The sequence below is a fragment of the Aythya fuligula genome, chromosome 9, assembly GCF_009819795.1.
Source record: "Aythya fuligula isolate bAytFul2 chromosome 9, bAytFul2.pri, whole genome shotgun sequence".
In the NCBI taxonomy this organism is placed as follows: Eukaryota; Metazoa; Chordata; class Aves; order Anseriformes; family Anatidae; genus Aythya; species Aythya fuligula.
The window spans coordinates 3,476,228-3,489,915 of NC_045567.1; the positions used below are offsets into that span (position 1 = coordinate 3,476,228).

The 13,688-nt window shown below is 35.8% G+C and overlaps 1 protein-coding gene across 6 annotated transcripts in view; it reads right to left on the minus strand.

The window, feature by feature from the left end:
• Positions 1-583: 583 nt before the first annotated feature.
• AGFG1 (ArfGAP with FG repeats 1) overlaps positions 584-13,688 on the minus strand; it is a 35,605-nt gene continuing 22,500 nt past the window's right edge. The window contains exons 6-14 of one of the 6 annotated variants that reach the window (XM_032193099.1): positions 11,006-11,125; positions 9,172-9,381; positions 7,454-7,637; positions 6,714-6,793; positions 6,325-6,417; positions 4,197-4,244; positions 2,644-2,799; positions 1,139-1,230; positions 584-784 (exon numbers count right to left, since the gene is read on the minus strand). In XM_032193099.1, coding sequence (XP_032048990.1) covers positions 725-784; positions 1,139-1,230; positions 2,644-2,799; positions 4,197-4,244; positions 6,325-6,417; positions 6,714-6,793; positions 7,454-7,637; positions 9,172-9,381; positions 11,006-11,125 — 1,043 coding nt within the window. In that variant the 3' untranslated portion in view covers positions 584-724. Of the gene's footprint in view, positions 785-1,138; positions 1,231-2,643; positions 2,803-4,196; positions 4,245-6,324; positions 6,418-6,713; positions 6,794-7,453; positions 7,638-9,171; positions 9,382-11,005; positions 11,126-13,688 lie in introns of all 6 variants that reach the window. The other 5 variants (XM_032193096.1, XM_032193102.1, XM_032193101.1 and 2 more) reach the window with 5 other exon arrangements.

Here is a 13,688-nt window from a genome sequence, read left to right on the forward strand (position 1 = left end):
TCTTTTTCCTAATATTTATTTTTTTTTTCACCTGCAAACTGTAGCAAAACATGATCAGCTTTATTATGCAGACAGGTATCCCTCTAACATTAGAGATTTAGGCATGTATAAATAGAAGAGCTCTTAGGAAAGGAAACAAACCTTCAATTTAACTTCATGACTTCCAATACCAATGGTTAAAATGATGTAGCTCATTCATTCCAAGAGATACAACAGCACCTTAAAGTGGCTGATCTATTTCCCAGTAACATTTTCCACATAACAATGTGTTAAAGTTACAAATACTGATATGCACAAATAGCTATTTTCTAAGAAAAATATGTACAGTACTGCAGCATAATGAACGTGGTATCTGCAATAACTTATTAGCCAATTTTAATATACATGATACCGCTACTTTTTACCTGCCAGTTCACAGGTTCAAGGATGTTACCACAGCCCTCTGTTTTGCACATTATTACCTGGGGAGAGGTGTGTGTGTGTGTGGAGGGGAGGGGGTGTTGATTTTCTTTGTTTGGGGGGGGCCTGTTTTTTTGTGTTTGTTTTTTCGTGTTTGTGTGTGTTTTTCCCCCCCCAAAGGTACACAAAGCAGGCTTTTATTTTAACTTCTTAAAGACTTCTTTTTTGTTTAAAGCTAATATCAGTGAAACAAGACAACAGTGCAAGAGGCGCAGAGATGTTATGTGACCACATAAGAGTTCTTTTGGGTAAAGTGTCTATAAGGCTATAAGAAAGGGTTGGTTGATGAGCTTCCTGTTGGGAATTGTCCTGTTGGTGCACCAGCCTGGGAGAAAATGAAAAAAGACATATTTAAGACTTTTTTTCTGTATCACAATTATAAATACAGTGTATATAAAATGGTAAACAACTTCTTAGGATATTTTTTACATTGAAGTTTTTTGTGTGTGTTTTTCTTTGAAGTGATACTGTTGTAAGGGCATGGTATATAAATACCTCCTTTTAAATTTGAGAAGCCTTACAAATGCCATGTCATCATTATATTGAATTGCATTTAGGAGATTCACATGCTGCCTTCCCTTATTTGAAGCAAAAAAATATCATGCAGCTCTATAATTGTTACAGATTATGTGTCTTCAGACATACAGAAGTTATTAATATCATGCAACAACTCACTCACCATAAAAGGGTTACTAGATACTCCAACAGCTGCAACTTGTCCAAAAGGAGTTACTACAGGCTTTGCCTGTCCAAATGCAGCAAAACCTGCTCCTTCAAGAGATAACAGTGGAAAACATTAACACTAGTAACCAGTCTACATAGAGATCTTTGCTGCAGCTCCAAAACAAAAGCAAGTGGAAGCTTGGACTGCACCAATCAGCAGGACTCACAATACTACATTGTTTATGTAGGATAAGAGCTTTTAAGCACAAAGCTTTCACTTAACAGCTCAATCTATTTATACTAGGACTTCTTGCAGACACATTGTTTCAGTTCAAGAAACATTATACGTATTAGCAAGATCAGTTCCCAATTCAATGCAGTCTGTCTCTCTCCTCCCCCTCCCAGCAAAGTAGCCTGAACGCAGAAATAATTTGTAGACTAAAAGTCTGAAGTTCAGGAAGAACTTTGAATGTTCCAGCTGAAAAGTAATGAAAACAATAAGAAAATCAGAACCAACTTTGGCTCAGAGCTTGCCTCTGTTCACAAATTTGGAAAACCAAGTTCTTAAAATCATTCTCATCTGGAAGCTACTGCCTCACGCTTCAGCTGTACAACCACACAAACACTTTAATCAGTGCACAGTCAAATGGATAGAATGAAGCAGATAATCACTTCTTTATCTTCGGAGCTCTAAAAAGTTTAGTTAAATAACAGCCATGTAAATTATATGTGTCTGCAACAAAGTTTACACTTGCATAGGTAACAAGCCTAAAGTATAGCTGCTTATGTCTTCTCTACAACACTGCTTCAATAGATGACTGCTTTTCTATTAATGTCATCATTAACAGTGCACTCTTAAGATGATACTTGACAACATGGCTACTTCAGATATATTAGTTATTGCATCTTAGAGCTAAAGTCCAGGAGCACTGTGCTGCAGAGCTCTGGAGAACTAATTATAAAAGCTTAACATGACACACATGAATATCAAAAAGCTAAGTTTCCTAATAGTAGAATACTTGTAAAAATGTACAGTAAGAAACCATCATGTATGTAAGTGTAAAAAAAACGTAGCTGATCTTTTTATTTTCAGCTGTTCATAACTACTCAATTCTCAACTTCTACACGTGCTTTTTTTCAATGTTTATTTTATCATATAAATTTTGGGAGAAAGTACATTCTGATTTTCTTGTGTCTGCTTTCTGAAAGTTAGCGAAAGCATTATCTGATGCAGACACTCCCAAATGAAGACAAAACAACCCTTGCAACTAAACCTTTTAGGCCTTTGAACACTTATAGTTTTAGTATCAAATTATGGTGAAGTTTGTTACATCAGTCAAGCACACAGTCAAGCCTGAAAGCTCAACTACAGAGCCAAACCATTGTGTGAGGGGAACCTCTCACCAATATAATTCGAAAGTTCATACAGAAATAAATATGCACCCGTTGTTGCTGACAGAGCCAAATCATCTTCTCCATGTTTCTGATTTAAACAAGATTATCTAAAGGATGTAGACCTACCATTTGGCTGCTGACCAAAAGCAGTCTGTTGGGGGAAAGCTGCCTGGGTCGGGAATGTGGGCTGCTGGAAGTTGCCACTAAAACTAGTAGGAAGACTGTAGGAGGCAGGAGTTCCAAATCCTGCAGGCATGCTCATGGATGCAGTACCAAATGTTGCTGCTGGTAGGCAAAAAACAGCATTAAGTTATTTATAGGAGATAACTTCTTTTCATAAGACATTACAATAAAGCCATGTTAAGGGTCTCTTAATGCCTCAGTGACCACACAAAAGTTATGTTTAAATCCTACAGCCACTGAACTGATTTGTTACCTTGGATCACCAGAAATGAGGTGCTTAACTTACTTCTGCACTTTAAAAAATAAGCAGAATAATTTAAAACGTGCTTGATCCAGCACATTCAGATATACTTTCTGGAAAGGCCTCTTCCATATTCTTGACATCAAATATTTCGCCTGAGGTTTTTCTGGTAAAAAAAAAAAAAATTCTGCACACATCAGAAGCAAGCACTTTCAGGCAGCATAAGCCCCTCTTTTTCTCTACCAACAAAAGCATGGCAATATCTTCCTACATTACAGCTGCATTACAGGAAGTTACAAGTAAAAAAAAAAATTTAAGGGATACATGCATCCCTCTCACAATCCCATCCTATGTGTCACTTTAAAGGAAACTCTCATCATGCACATTAATTTGCACATAAAGTTCCTAGTGCAAACTCTCTTACTGTTTAAGTAAGACTTAAAACAAACAAACCAAACAAAATCTTGTCATCTGATTCTCTGCTGAAACATTTCAAGTAAAAGAACATACAGCACATATGCAATTCTACATGTCTCCAGCAAAAACAGGAGCACATCGAGTGGCATGTAAACTCTCGATGTACACAGGATGTAGTAACAAAACCATTATTCAGTGTTTTGGGAGTTATTCTTGTAGGAAGAAGACTATAGAAGGCTTTTTGGTACAAATACAGACACCAAGCATTTTCTTCTAGTCCAACTTAGAACTGTTCTTTTGAACTGCCAGATGTTAGATTTTACACAAACCCAACAATAAAAAATTGTTTTTAATGAATATAGTTTAAATCATCAGTTGAAAAGTTTACCCCCAAAGTACTCAAGGGCAAGACATTATACACACAAACCGCTGACAAAGTACACACAAAACTAATGTACTAACATTGTTTTAAGTTAAAATTAGCAAAGCAGCTACTCATTAGGAAGACTTGCTAGAACAAACAAAAGCACAACAAATTGAGTAACAACTTGGGATATCCCAAAAGGCAAACTACTAGCACAAGCTACAGGAGTCACTCAACTTGTTAGCATTCTATTGTGTCCATGGAGGATGCCAATAATGGTTTTGTTTTAGTTGCTTAATACATTTCTAAGCTCCTCTCTCCCTTTGCCCAGTTGCCAGATACCCATACCCACTCCATTTTTAAAACATGGAAAGTCTGAAATTCTACGTGCAGAGAACCAGATAGCTGCCAATAAGCTTTTACAAGCAAGTACAATTAGCCACAAGAAACTTGATACCAAATGTGGCCACCTACCAAAGTGAGCGTGAGGAAATATGTGAGAGTGCATTGCTCCCGAGAGGCCTTATGGAAGCCACAAAGAGACCAGACAATGTCAAATCATTTATACACATTTGAACAGTAATTTCTTAGATAACTTTATGAATATACTCACACACACAGCAAACCATTCAGCCATAGCACAACCAGTGATATATTACATTAAGAAAGCCATTAGAAATAAATGCTACAAACCAGACCTCCCTAGTAATAAATAGAGTCCATGCAGAAAGTTAGTTTAGCATAAAAGGACAAGCTACAAGTTTGTAACTTACATTGAAATCAGTTGTGTATTATCATTACCTACAGCCACATTCTCTTATCTAGTACAGAACACTATAGCTGAAAGCGTTAGAAACTCTGCGAGCCAAAAAAAGCAGCTTAGAAGATGGAAGGACAGAGTTGCCACATTCAAATAAATTTATCTGAAGAGCATTAATCCAGTTATCTTCCATATGTTGCCATTGGGAGGAGGGACATTTTGAAGTAACTTCCTTCATAGTCCGAGAATGCTGCTTCTAAAGGCTACAAGTTCTTAAAGATGATCCAAGATAGCACAGTTAGCGATAAGTGATAAAGTGAGGTAAACTATTATGTAGCTTAACTTATTTCCCTCATTAAATAGCTGAATATCTCAAAAGGGACTTAAAACCGAATTCATTTTAGTAGAGGATGTGAATCAGATCAATTAAATTTTAACTCAGTTTCATTCAGCCTACCTAGAACTCTGAACAAAGCACAACTCTGTTAAAATGCATACATAAGCAGATCTAAGCCTGTGGAAGCCCAATTAGCAGATAAAAGTGGCCAAGTTTAGCAGTGTATTCTACTAGTTTTCCCATTTAAAGACAGGATTAATTAAAATCCAAAGATCAATGCTTTAAAGAGTTGTTTTTTTTTTTTAAATAAGGAAGTGATTGAGTTTTGTGAATGAATTATAATTCCATAGAATCCTGCCCCAGAAAATTAATAAGTCATGAGTGTAAAGATTGTATTTAAATGTACATTTTCTTATTTGTGCAAGGGAATAATATAAAGGACATCAATTCACCTGCTGTTTCAACCTATGCATTCATTTCAATGCATTACTGATTCTGTCAATGTGACCATTTTCATATTAGTCTGAATGAAGTGTCTTCCTGTGCTTCTTGAAACCAAGTTTTATTTCTAATACAGTTTAGTCTCAACATATCGGCTTTGTATGGCTTACATAAATTTCAGGTAAAGTGGAGTTAGATCTTCCAGTTTGTTGCAAAGTTCAAGTTTTTTAAGACAGACTTTAATGAAGTATACTCAAGGATGTTTTTTTTCCCAAATCCACCCCAAAAATTTCTATAAAATATGCAACATTAACTTGACATTCTTTCCTGTATTAATTTTAACTGGATCCTAAATAATTCTAAATTAAAGATTGTAATCTAAAGCTTCAGTTTTTTCTGCTCTACCGTATAGTTATTTGTCCCAGTCTAGGCACATTTTGAAACATTCCACTCTCTGTCCCTTCCATGTTAATCCGCTTCATGTTCTTTAGATAAGGCACTGAATAAGAGAACTTGCAAAAAGCTAACAGTCCAGAACTTCACCTTTCCTGGTTTTAACTCCAGCTCTGACAACCTCAGTTTTGAGGACTTTCAGGATTTGGAACAAAAGAAAGAAAAAATCAAGTGTATCAGCTTGGCAGCAAGGCTTTCAAGATCCCTGACTTCAGGGCAACCTGCTGTGAAGCATGCTTCAAAGCTAAAAAGTAATAATCTTGCACAGTACTAAGCTATTCAATAGCCTATGTATTAACAGATAGGTAGTATTAAAACATCTTAACTGATCATTTTGACTTTTTTCATGGCCACACAGTCTGTAATTCTAGGACTGGACCAGAAACAGAAAACTAGTGTCCTCAACCCAACAAAAATATCATATAACACCACACAAAGAAAGCAAAGGTAAGCTATTCATAAATATCATACTCTACATTGAACACACACACACCTCTAAAGACAGGTAACACAAAAAGCCTTTAAGAAAAATTACACAGCCATGAACAAAGAATCAATGCAAGCCCTGAAGAGTTTCACAAGCACAGGGTTGCTTTTTCTTTTTTCCTAACCTGTTGTTCCTCGGCTATTGGTCTGGAATGGATTTGTTGAAGGTGCCACTGGGGCAACAGGGGCAGCTACAAATGGATTTGTGGAAGGTGTTGCTGAAAGATTAAAAACATTGTATTTAATAAAGCCTTTTAAAAACAGCCAGTCTGACTCATATTAGGTTTATAATACCTCTAGATAGAGATATGTAAGTATCTATACAATTTCTTGGAAATTTAGTAATCAATAATGAAATACTTAATTTGAAATGCAACACATGCACAGACAACAGTACTTTTTGGTGTCCCTTGGTAACTTCATTATAAGTAGTGTCACAGTACAGGACTATCAATTAAAAACTAGTAAGTTGCTTTCTTAGAGTCCATGAAAGGTGTTAGTAACACTTACATACCTCCAAATGGGGCAGGCACGCTTGAAGATACAGGTTGTGTCTGTGCAGTAGCAGCCACAGGTACTGTTCCAAAAGCATTGCTGAAAATAATTCATACATTCAGGACAGTCAGAATTGCTTGTTTAACAATTAAATACAACTTACATTTATTGTCAGCATATAAAAAAAGAAAAAGGAATGCTTACACACAGTTTGCAATGTGCATTATAATTCAATGACGCCAGCATCAGAGATAACTACTGCTGAGCAATGAAAAGTCCTCTCCACCAACAGCAAGAGAAAGAATATTGAACAGAGGTCATAAGTATAAGGTTGCAAATCAAAATCTTTAGGGGGCACTTGCAATACCAGGCAGCGTATTTAGTGTTTAGTACCCTAATGATCTAGAAAGAAGCAATTGCTAATCTTTACATCAAAAATATTAGATTAACATTTTGCTAGGGATGATGCTATGATTTTTGGTATGTATACAAATAATCTGTACATGAGTATTACCATCTAACAGGTCCAGCATATAACAACTAAAAAGGTGCACAGAGCATTCTGCTGACTGCTTTATATCATCATACAGTACTAGTACTTAAAATACAGGATGCAGTTTCAATAGTGCTTCTAAACATCTAACATTTCCTCAGTTTTTGATAAAATTGAAAACAAGTTTAAAAAACAACTTTGAGCTACTTTTCCTCATATTGTTTAAGTCTATGAAGAAAGTCACAAATATGTCTAACAAAAAGTACCTGCTGACATTACTGGTGGAAGTATATGCATTACTAGAGGTTGCTGTGGAGCTGAACACGCTGTCTAATTCTGCTAGAGCTGCATACTTGTCTGAAGATGCACTTGATTGATTTGGGGCCGACAAAGCAGGACCTCCTGATGCTGACACTACTGTACTGAAGCCACTTCCTTGCTCACTACCACCTAGAAAGAGAGAATAAAGATTAAAAGAGATTAAGGTTTCACTTTCTGCCCTACTGATGTTGAGTACTAACATACAGATTTCATTTTCAGACTTATACTCAATACAAACTATGGCATGCAGAAGTGACATGCTTCTCTAGATACTCTGCAGTTCCAAAGAGCGTCCAGTTTCCCTGAGAAGACTCAATACTACTGTCATTTTCAATTAGAAGATAAAACAGATTTGAAGGTGTGTTTTTTGTTACAGAACAAAGCTCTACATTATACACCAACACAAGTTTTCACATACCACTTGCAAAGAAAAGTTAGACTTTCTTCTCATAATTAATACAACTTCACATCTCCTGAATATACATTTCCAAACACCGAAAGAGATGCTGATGCTACTTCACTTTCTACAGAGAAAATGGACTCAAAGGACTATTCTTACAGCACCAAGTGATTCCACAAGATCTCACAAAGTTTGAACAATGATAAAAGAAAGCTGAAGATGGAAAAACAGAACAACAAAATACTGTTACTTCTGTTGATCTACAGAAAGACTCTCTCTTAAGAACAGATATTAGCAGGTAAGAAGAAGTATGACACCTGGGCATCTATCAATGGGCCATACGCTTCATTAAAACTCCTTTGCTCCCCACAGCCAGTAGAGCTTTCTACTAGAAGAGGTGACCTTTATTTGATCCCTACACCTTATCTGTAGTCCTTCAAAAAGATTGCTAAACCATGGAGGCAGTGTCTTGACTGAATGCAGTCTTAGGTAGGCTAGCACTAAATTGAGAGTGAAGTTGAATTTTGTATCTGTGCTGAAAATAACTTAAACTCTAGTTTTGTCAGAACTGGTGCTCACTGCCAATGAACTTTGATCAAAACCAAGCAGAAACCTTGAGGTGCCTATACATTTGTGAACAAGACCAACAAAGCCACATATTGTGTTAGGCCACATTGTTTGGCAGCTGATGCAACTTTACTGTTCCAGCAACATAAAGAGTAAAACTGATCTGAACACTAGTGAAATTCAAGCTACATTTAGACAGCACTTCTTTAGCGCACACATACAAAAAAACATTTTATTGGAAGAATATCAATGCTACTAACTTATAAAATAGTAAAGCAAAACCTTTTTGGGGCAGAGAGGTATGACAGTTACTCTGGCAATTCTTTGCAACAACTGCAGCTCTCCACTTGAGAGCCTTCACCATAGCTTTTTATATAAATATATTTGAGCTAAGTTTTTTTATATTTATATGTATTTGAATGTGTATATATGTGCGTTGCTGTATGACTCATTTAGACAGTTATTCATCTTGATATCAGATTCCTAAAAAGCAGCCTTCTGATGACATCCTTTTTGAAGTAAGGTCTTAAAAAATCTCAAGCTTTAATTTCTTACACATTAAGGATATATTGAAGTGAAATTCAATTCATAATTTAAAGAAAGGACATTTTTAAATAGTTACCAACTTGACAGGCACAGCCATCCTTGTGGTAAGTACACACACATTATAAGCATGTCAAAAATAAAATTAGTTACCTTGCCCTGCACTGAAGATATTATCTAAATTAGCCAGAGCTGCATATTTGTCTGCTGACTGAAGATTTGGTTTATTCACTGCAGCTTTACTGGCTCCAGTTGCTGTTGCGTTGCTCTGAGAAGCATTGAAGGCTCCAAAGTCAGCACTGGAGGATTTGGGGAAGTTATCAAAGTGAGCAAAGTTAGCATTCACTGATCCAGCACTTCCACCTGTAACAAAAGTTAGATGTGATCGATACTTTATTTAGCTCTGAAGCATCTCCAACGTTAACTGCTGGTACAATAATCCCACCTCTCTGCAGTTACCTGAGGCAACAAGTTCCCCCTGCCCCATCCCACAGGTATAAGACCCTTTCCCTTATACTTCAAATTTAAGTTTGGAACAGGAAAAAAAAATTGTCTTTTTCAGTCTGCAGATCAGGGACAAAAGCTTCACCAGATTAAATCAGTCATAATTTGATCTTTCATATCTTTCAGATCTACGTGTTACCCATCAGCTGTTAAAGCAATTTCAGGACTTTTTGTTAGACTAACAAATATTTGTCTGAACCTTTAATATTCAGAATATTGGAGCTTTGTTTTCTGTCATGTATCTAATGAACTACTTGAATTCACTTAATGGTATGATATGCTTGACCATTTCAGGTGTCAGTCATCATTCCAGCCTAGAAGTCCAGAAGCAGAATGATTCTACATTAAAGTTTAGAGATTTTTGTTCTCTTTTCTCAGATTCTTAGACTAAATCCAATCAGAAAAAGGGTTGGGATAGAGAATATGCAAAACAGCTGTTTTTATACTGGGTTTCTACTTACATCAGTTATACATAAATCAATTGGAAAAATCCACATTAACTAAACTTATGTTTAAATACAAAACCATGAGCTTCCATCTCTCCACCATCCAAAAATTTTATTGATACAGACAGGTCACGTACTTAAATTTAAATGAATTACTCCATTACATGTATCACACTCTACAACAACTGGTTGAAGACTCCACTCATACTCTAAAACCAAAACATTTTAATAGCTTAATCAATGAAGTTAAAACATACGCAACAGTAGAAATGACGATGCTATACTACAATGGCATAAAATGAAGCAAGCTGAGTTTTCCACTGTGTGGAACTTACTGTGTACAGCCTGAAGAGGAAAAGCTGAAGTAAATTCACCAAAACTGCAGCTAGATGAAAGCGTTCTGAACGCTGGACAGCCAGAAATTGTGTGAGGGTTAAAGTTAACATAAGAGGGGAGAAAGAAAATTTGAAAAAAAGTTTAAAACGACACCACACTCAAAAGAAAAAAAAAAGGAAAAGAAAGTCAGTCAGCCAAAGATCTAGACAAACAGCAAGTGTAAACTCAAGCAAAAGTTTTAAAGCATGATCAAATTAAAGGAAAGCAAAAATAAATCTTAGCAATAGGCTCTACACATGAAGTCACAAGAACATACACAAAGTATGTACACCTATTACACATTTGCACAGATGCTCTTGTTTTGGTACTGTGATGTGATTTTGGGTCTACCAAAACCCCTCACTTACAAGAGTGACAATTGATTCAGTATTTACCAAAAGCAGTACTTTTTTTTTTTTATTATTATTTCAGGTGTAGAGCTAATAAACATATGGTGCCATAAAAAGACTTCTTAGTAGCATTAGGAAAAAAAGGAAATTAACAACAAACAAAGAATTCATTTTGAGTTTCCCCAGAGCTTCAGATGGCTTGATTGCATTAAAGCAGGCAGATGCAAGAAACAACCTCAGCTTAAGTACCTTCCAACATAAAGGTAAGAAGTATTTCAATTAAGTATTAATCAAAAGTGCTAGGAGTTCTACCTGTATTTTGGGGCTGAAAAGAAGACTGACTTGCTGTGGGGAAACCTCCAAAACTACTCGAGCCACTAGACTGTCCAAATGCATCAAAGTTTGCAAAACCTGCATTTGCAGAGTTCTGCGCTGTAAATTGCAAAGGAACAAAACATGTTAATGGATATGGGAAACAAACAGAAACAGATGTATTAACTGAATTAATGGTCATGACAGCCACCAAGGGTTGTGTCCTACCTTGCAATTTCTTTTTACATGAAAGTTATATATGATATTCTACAAATAAAAGCTGTCTTTGGAACAAGCTTTCATGACTCATCTTCACAGACCTATATCAGTTAATGCTGTTTCTCTCCTCCTCACTCACACTACTACTCACAACTGCATGATTTGATTCAGTACAGTTCACCTTAACCCTAGAAGGTCTGAAGAGGTGCTTGGTCAGGGAGAAACAACCCAAAACGTACAGAATACCAGATGTTTACCTGCAGAACCCAAACTAATTTTTAAATGCTACTTTTCAAAACAGTTTTTAGATTAACTGAACTTTTTTTTTTTTTTTTTAAGGAATAAAGTTACAAGGTAATTCCTGTAACATACTGACAATTTGAATTCCTAATATACGAAGTGCCACTTAGAAAAAAATAGTTTGGTACCACCAAATAGTTTTGACTAGGTTTATAAGCTCATTTTACTGGAAAATTCAGTTTAAAACAAAAAAAGTGAAGTCAGAGTACAGAAATCAATACCAATGTCAAGAAGATTGCATTCATAGACTGTATCCACAAAATAAAATCCAAGGAAAGTTCAAATAGCATTTCAGTTTGTGCCTTCCTTTTGTGCCATACTACAGAAGGAAATAAAAGTTAAAAACCATCTAACTTCAAACAGCTGGATATCCAAGCATCAACAGATTCAACAAGAATTAAAAGCCAAACTCGTAAGCTCCACAGAAAGTCTTAACCACTTACAAGCAAGGAATAAGCAGAAAAATGTTCTTAATCAAATGCAAACCAAAACCTTGTATATATGTGTGTGTATGTATGTGTATATATATATATATAGAGAGAGAGAGAGAGAGAGAGAGAGAGAGAGATTGAGTTGCTTTCTAAAGCTCACAAAATGCCTTCTAGCATAATAGATTGCAATACATTATTAGGTCACAATTTATTTATTCTAGAGGGATTCTGTAGATTAAATATACACAAAAACAGTAAGTTAAGCCAATTAAGTACTTTTACTTAACAGCCAGGTAATGCTGACTACTAATATGTTGCATTATTTCACTTCATTTCTATTTTAAAAGCATCTGTACCTCGGGTTTATAAACTAAAAGAATATTCATACACAAACACAACGCTGCTAAAAAATAAAAGTACATTTTTTTCCTTCATAGAGGATACTGGGAGAGAGGGTAAGGTACTTAACATTACTTTTCATTGGAAGCAAGCACAAGAGTCAACAAGCAAGAAAACTAATGAGAAAGCAAGGCCTTGAGAAAGTTCTGTCCTAAAGCTTTCACCTTTGAAGTATGCAAGGACAAAACACTGACACAAACGGGGAAAAAAAACTTTAGTTGTACTGTCTGTATTGGTTCAAACAGTATCTCTTCAAACTTATCTCCAAATTCCACAGCTTTAAGCCAGTAGCTTTTTAAGAAGAATAAATGAAGAATTCAACTGTAAGTTGCTTGTGAAAGTGGTGCTCTAAATACTGATGCATCCTTTGGATAGGGGCTCCTCAGACTCCAGTTTAAATGACCAAACAGGATTAAACACAAACGTCACTCCTAGAATTGTCACAGGTTTTTGTTTTTTTTTTTTTTAAACCACTCAGACTTATGTCGAGCATCTGATATCAAATACCTATGAGTCTAGATCAAAGAACTAGAATGTATTATGTTATGGTCCACTTAATTTTATTGCATCAGCTGACACAAAATTATGATTTGCAAGTGGATCCATGTTAAAGCATTAGCACTCTAAAAGCTTCTGCAGAGTATTCAGATGTTAATCTTGCTTTATTTCATGTGGTAAAGTTTAAATCTGTACAGAAGTGGCACAAAGGTAAAGACCAGGTAAGACTTGTATTTTCCTGTCCCTGAATGATTTGTAGATCATGTTTTTAAGTTCTGGAATTGACAGTCCACTTTGAGTTTTTCACCCAGAAACCCAAGAACAACATTAATTTAGGCAACCTGTGGGGAGTGCAAATTGACACAGATTTGCAACTGTTGTTGTGACTGCAGATGAATGAGGCAGTATAAAAGCTGGCTGGCTAAACCTAGCTTGAGTTTGACAGCACCAGTCACAGAAATGAAAGCTGTGCCCAGTCTTCACTCAGTTTCATCTGTGAGATTTGCTCTACTCAGTGTGCAATAAAGTGTATGAAACATTAAAAAACTGAAGAGAAAATGTTCAACTACAAAATCAAAAATAATTCTCTAGAAGACAATGCCTGTGTCATACTACTTTACTTTTTCCAAGTAAATTATCTTCTCCATCGGTACATGTGACAGCTGTCCTGTGTCACCACACTTCTTTAAAATATTTTTGTACACATTCTCTTAGTTTATAGAAAGTCCACAGGCCAAAAAACTTTTTTAAATCCTTTTTGTCACTATTACCAGTATGTAAGCTACAAGGAACAGCCACCTATAGTCATCTTCAAAATCTAATTTTGCAGAAGCTAT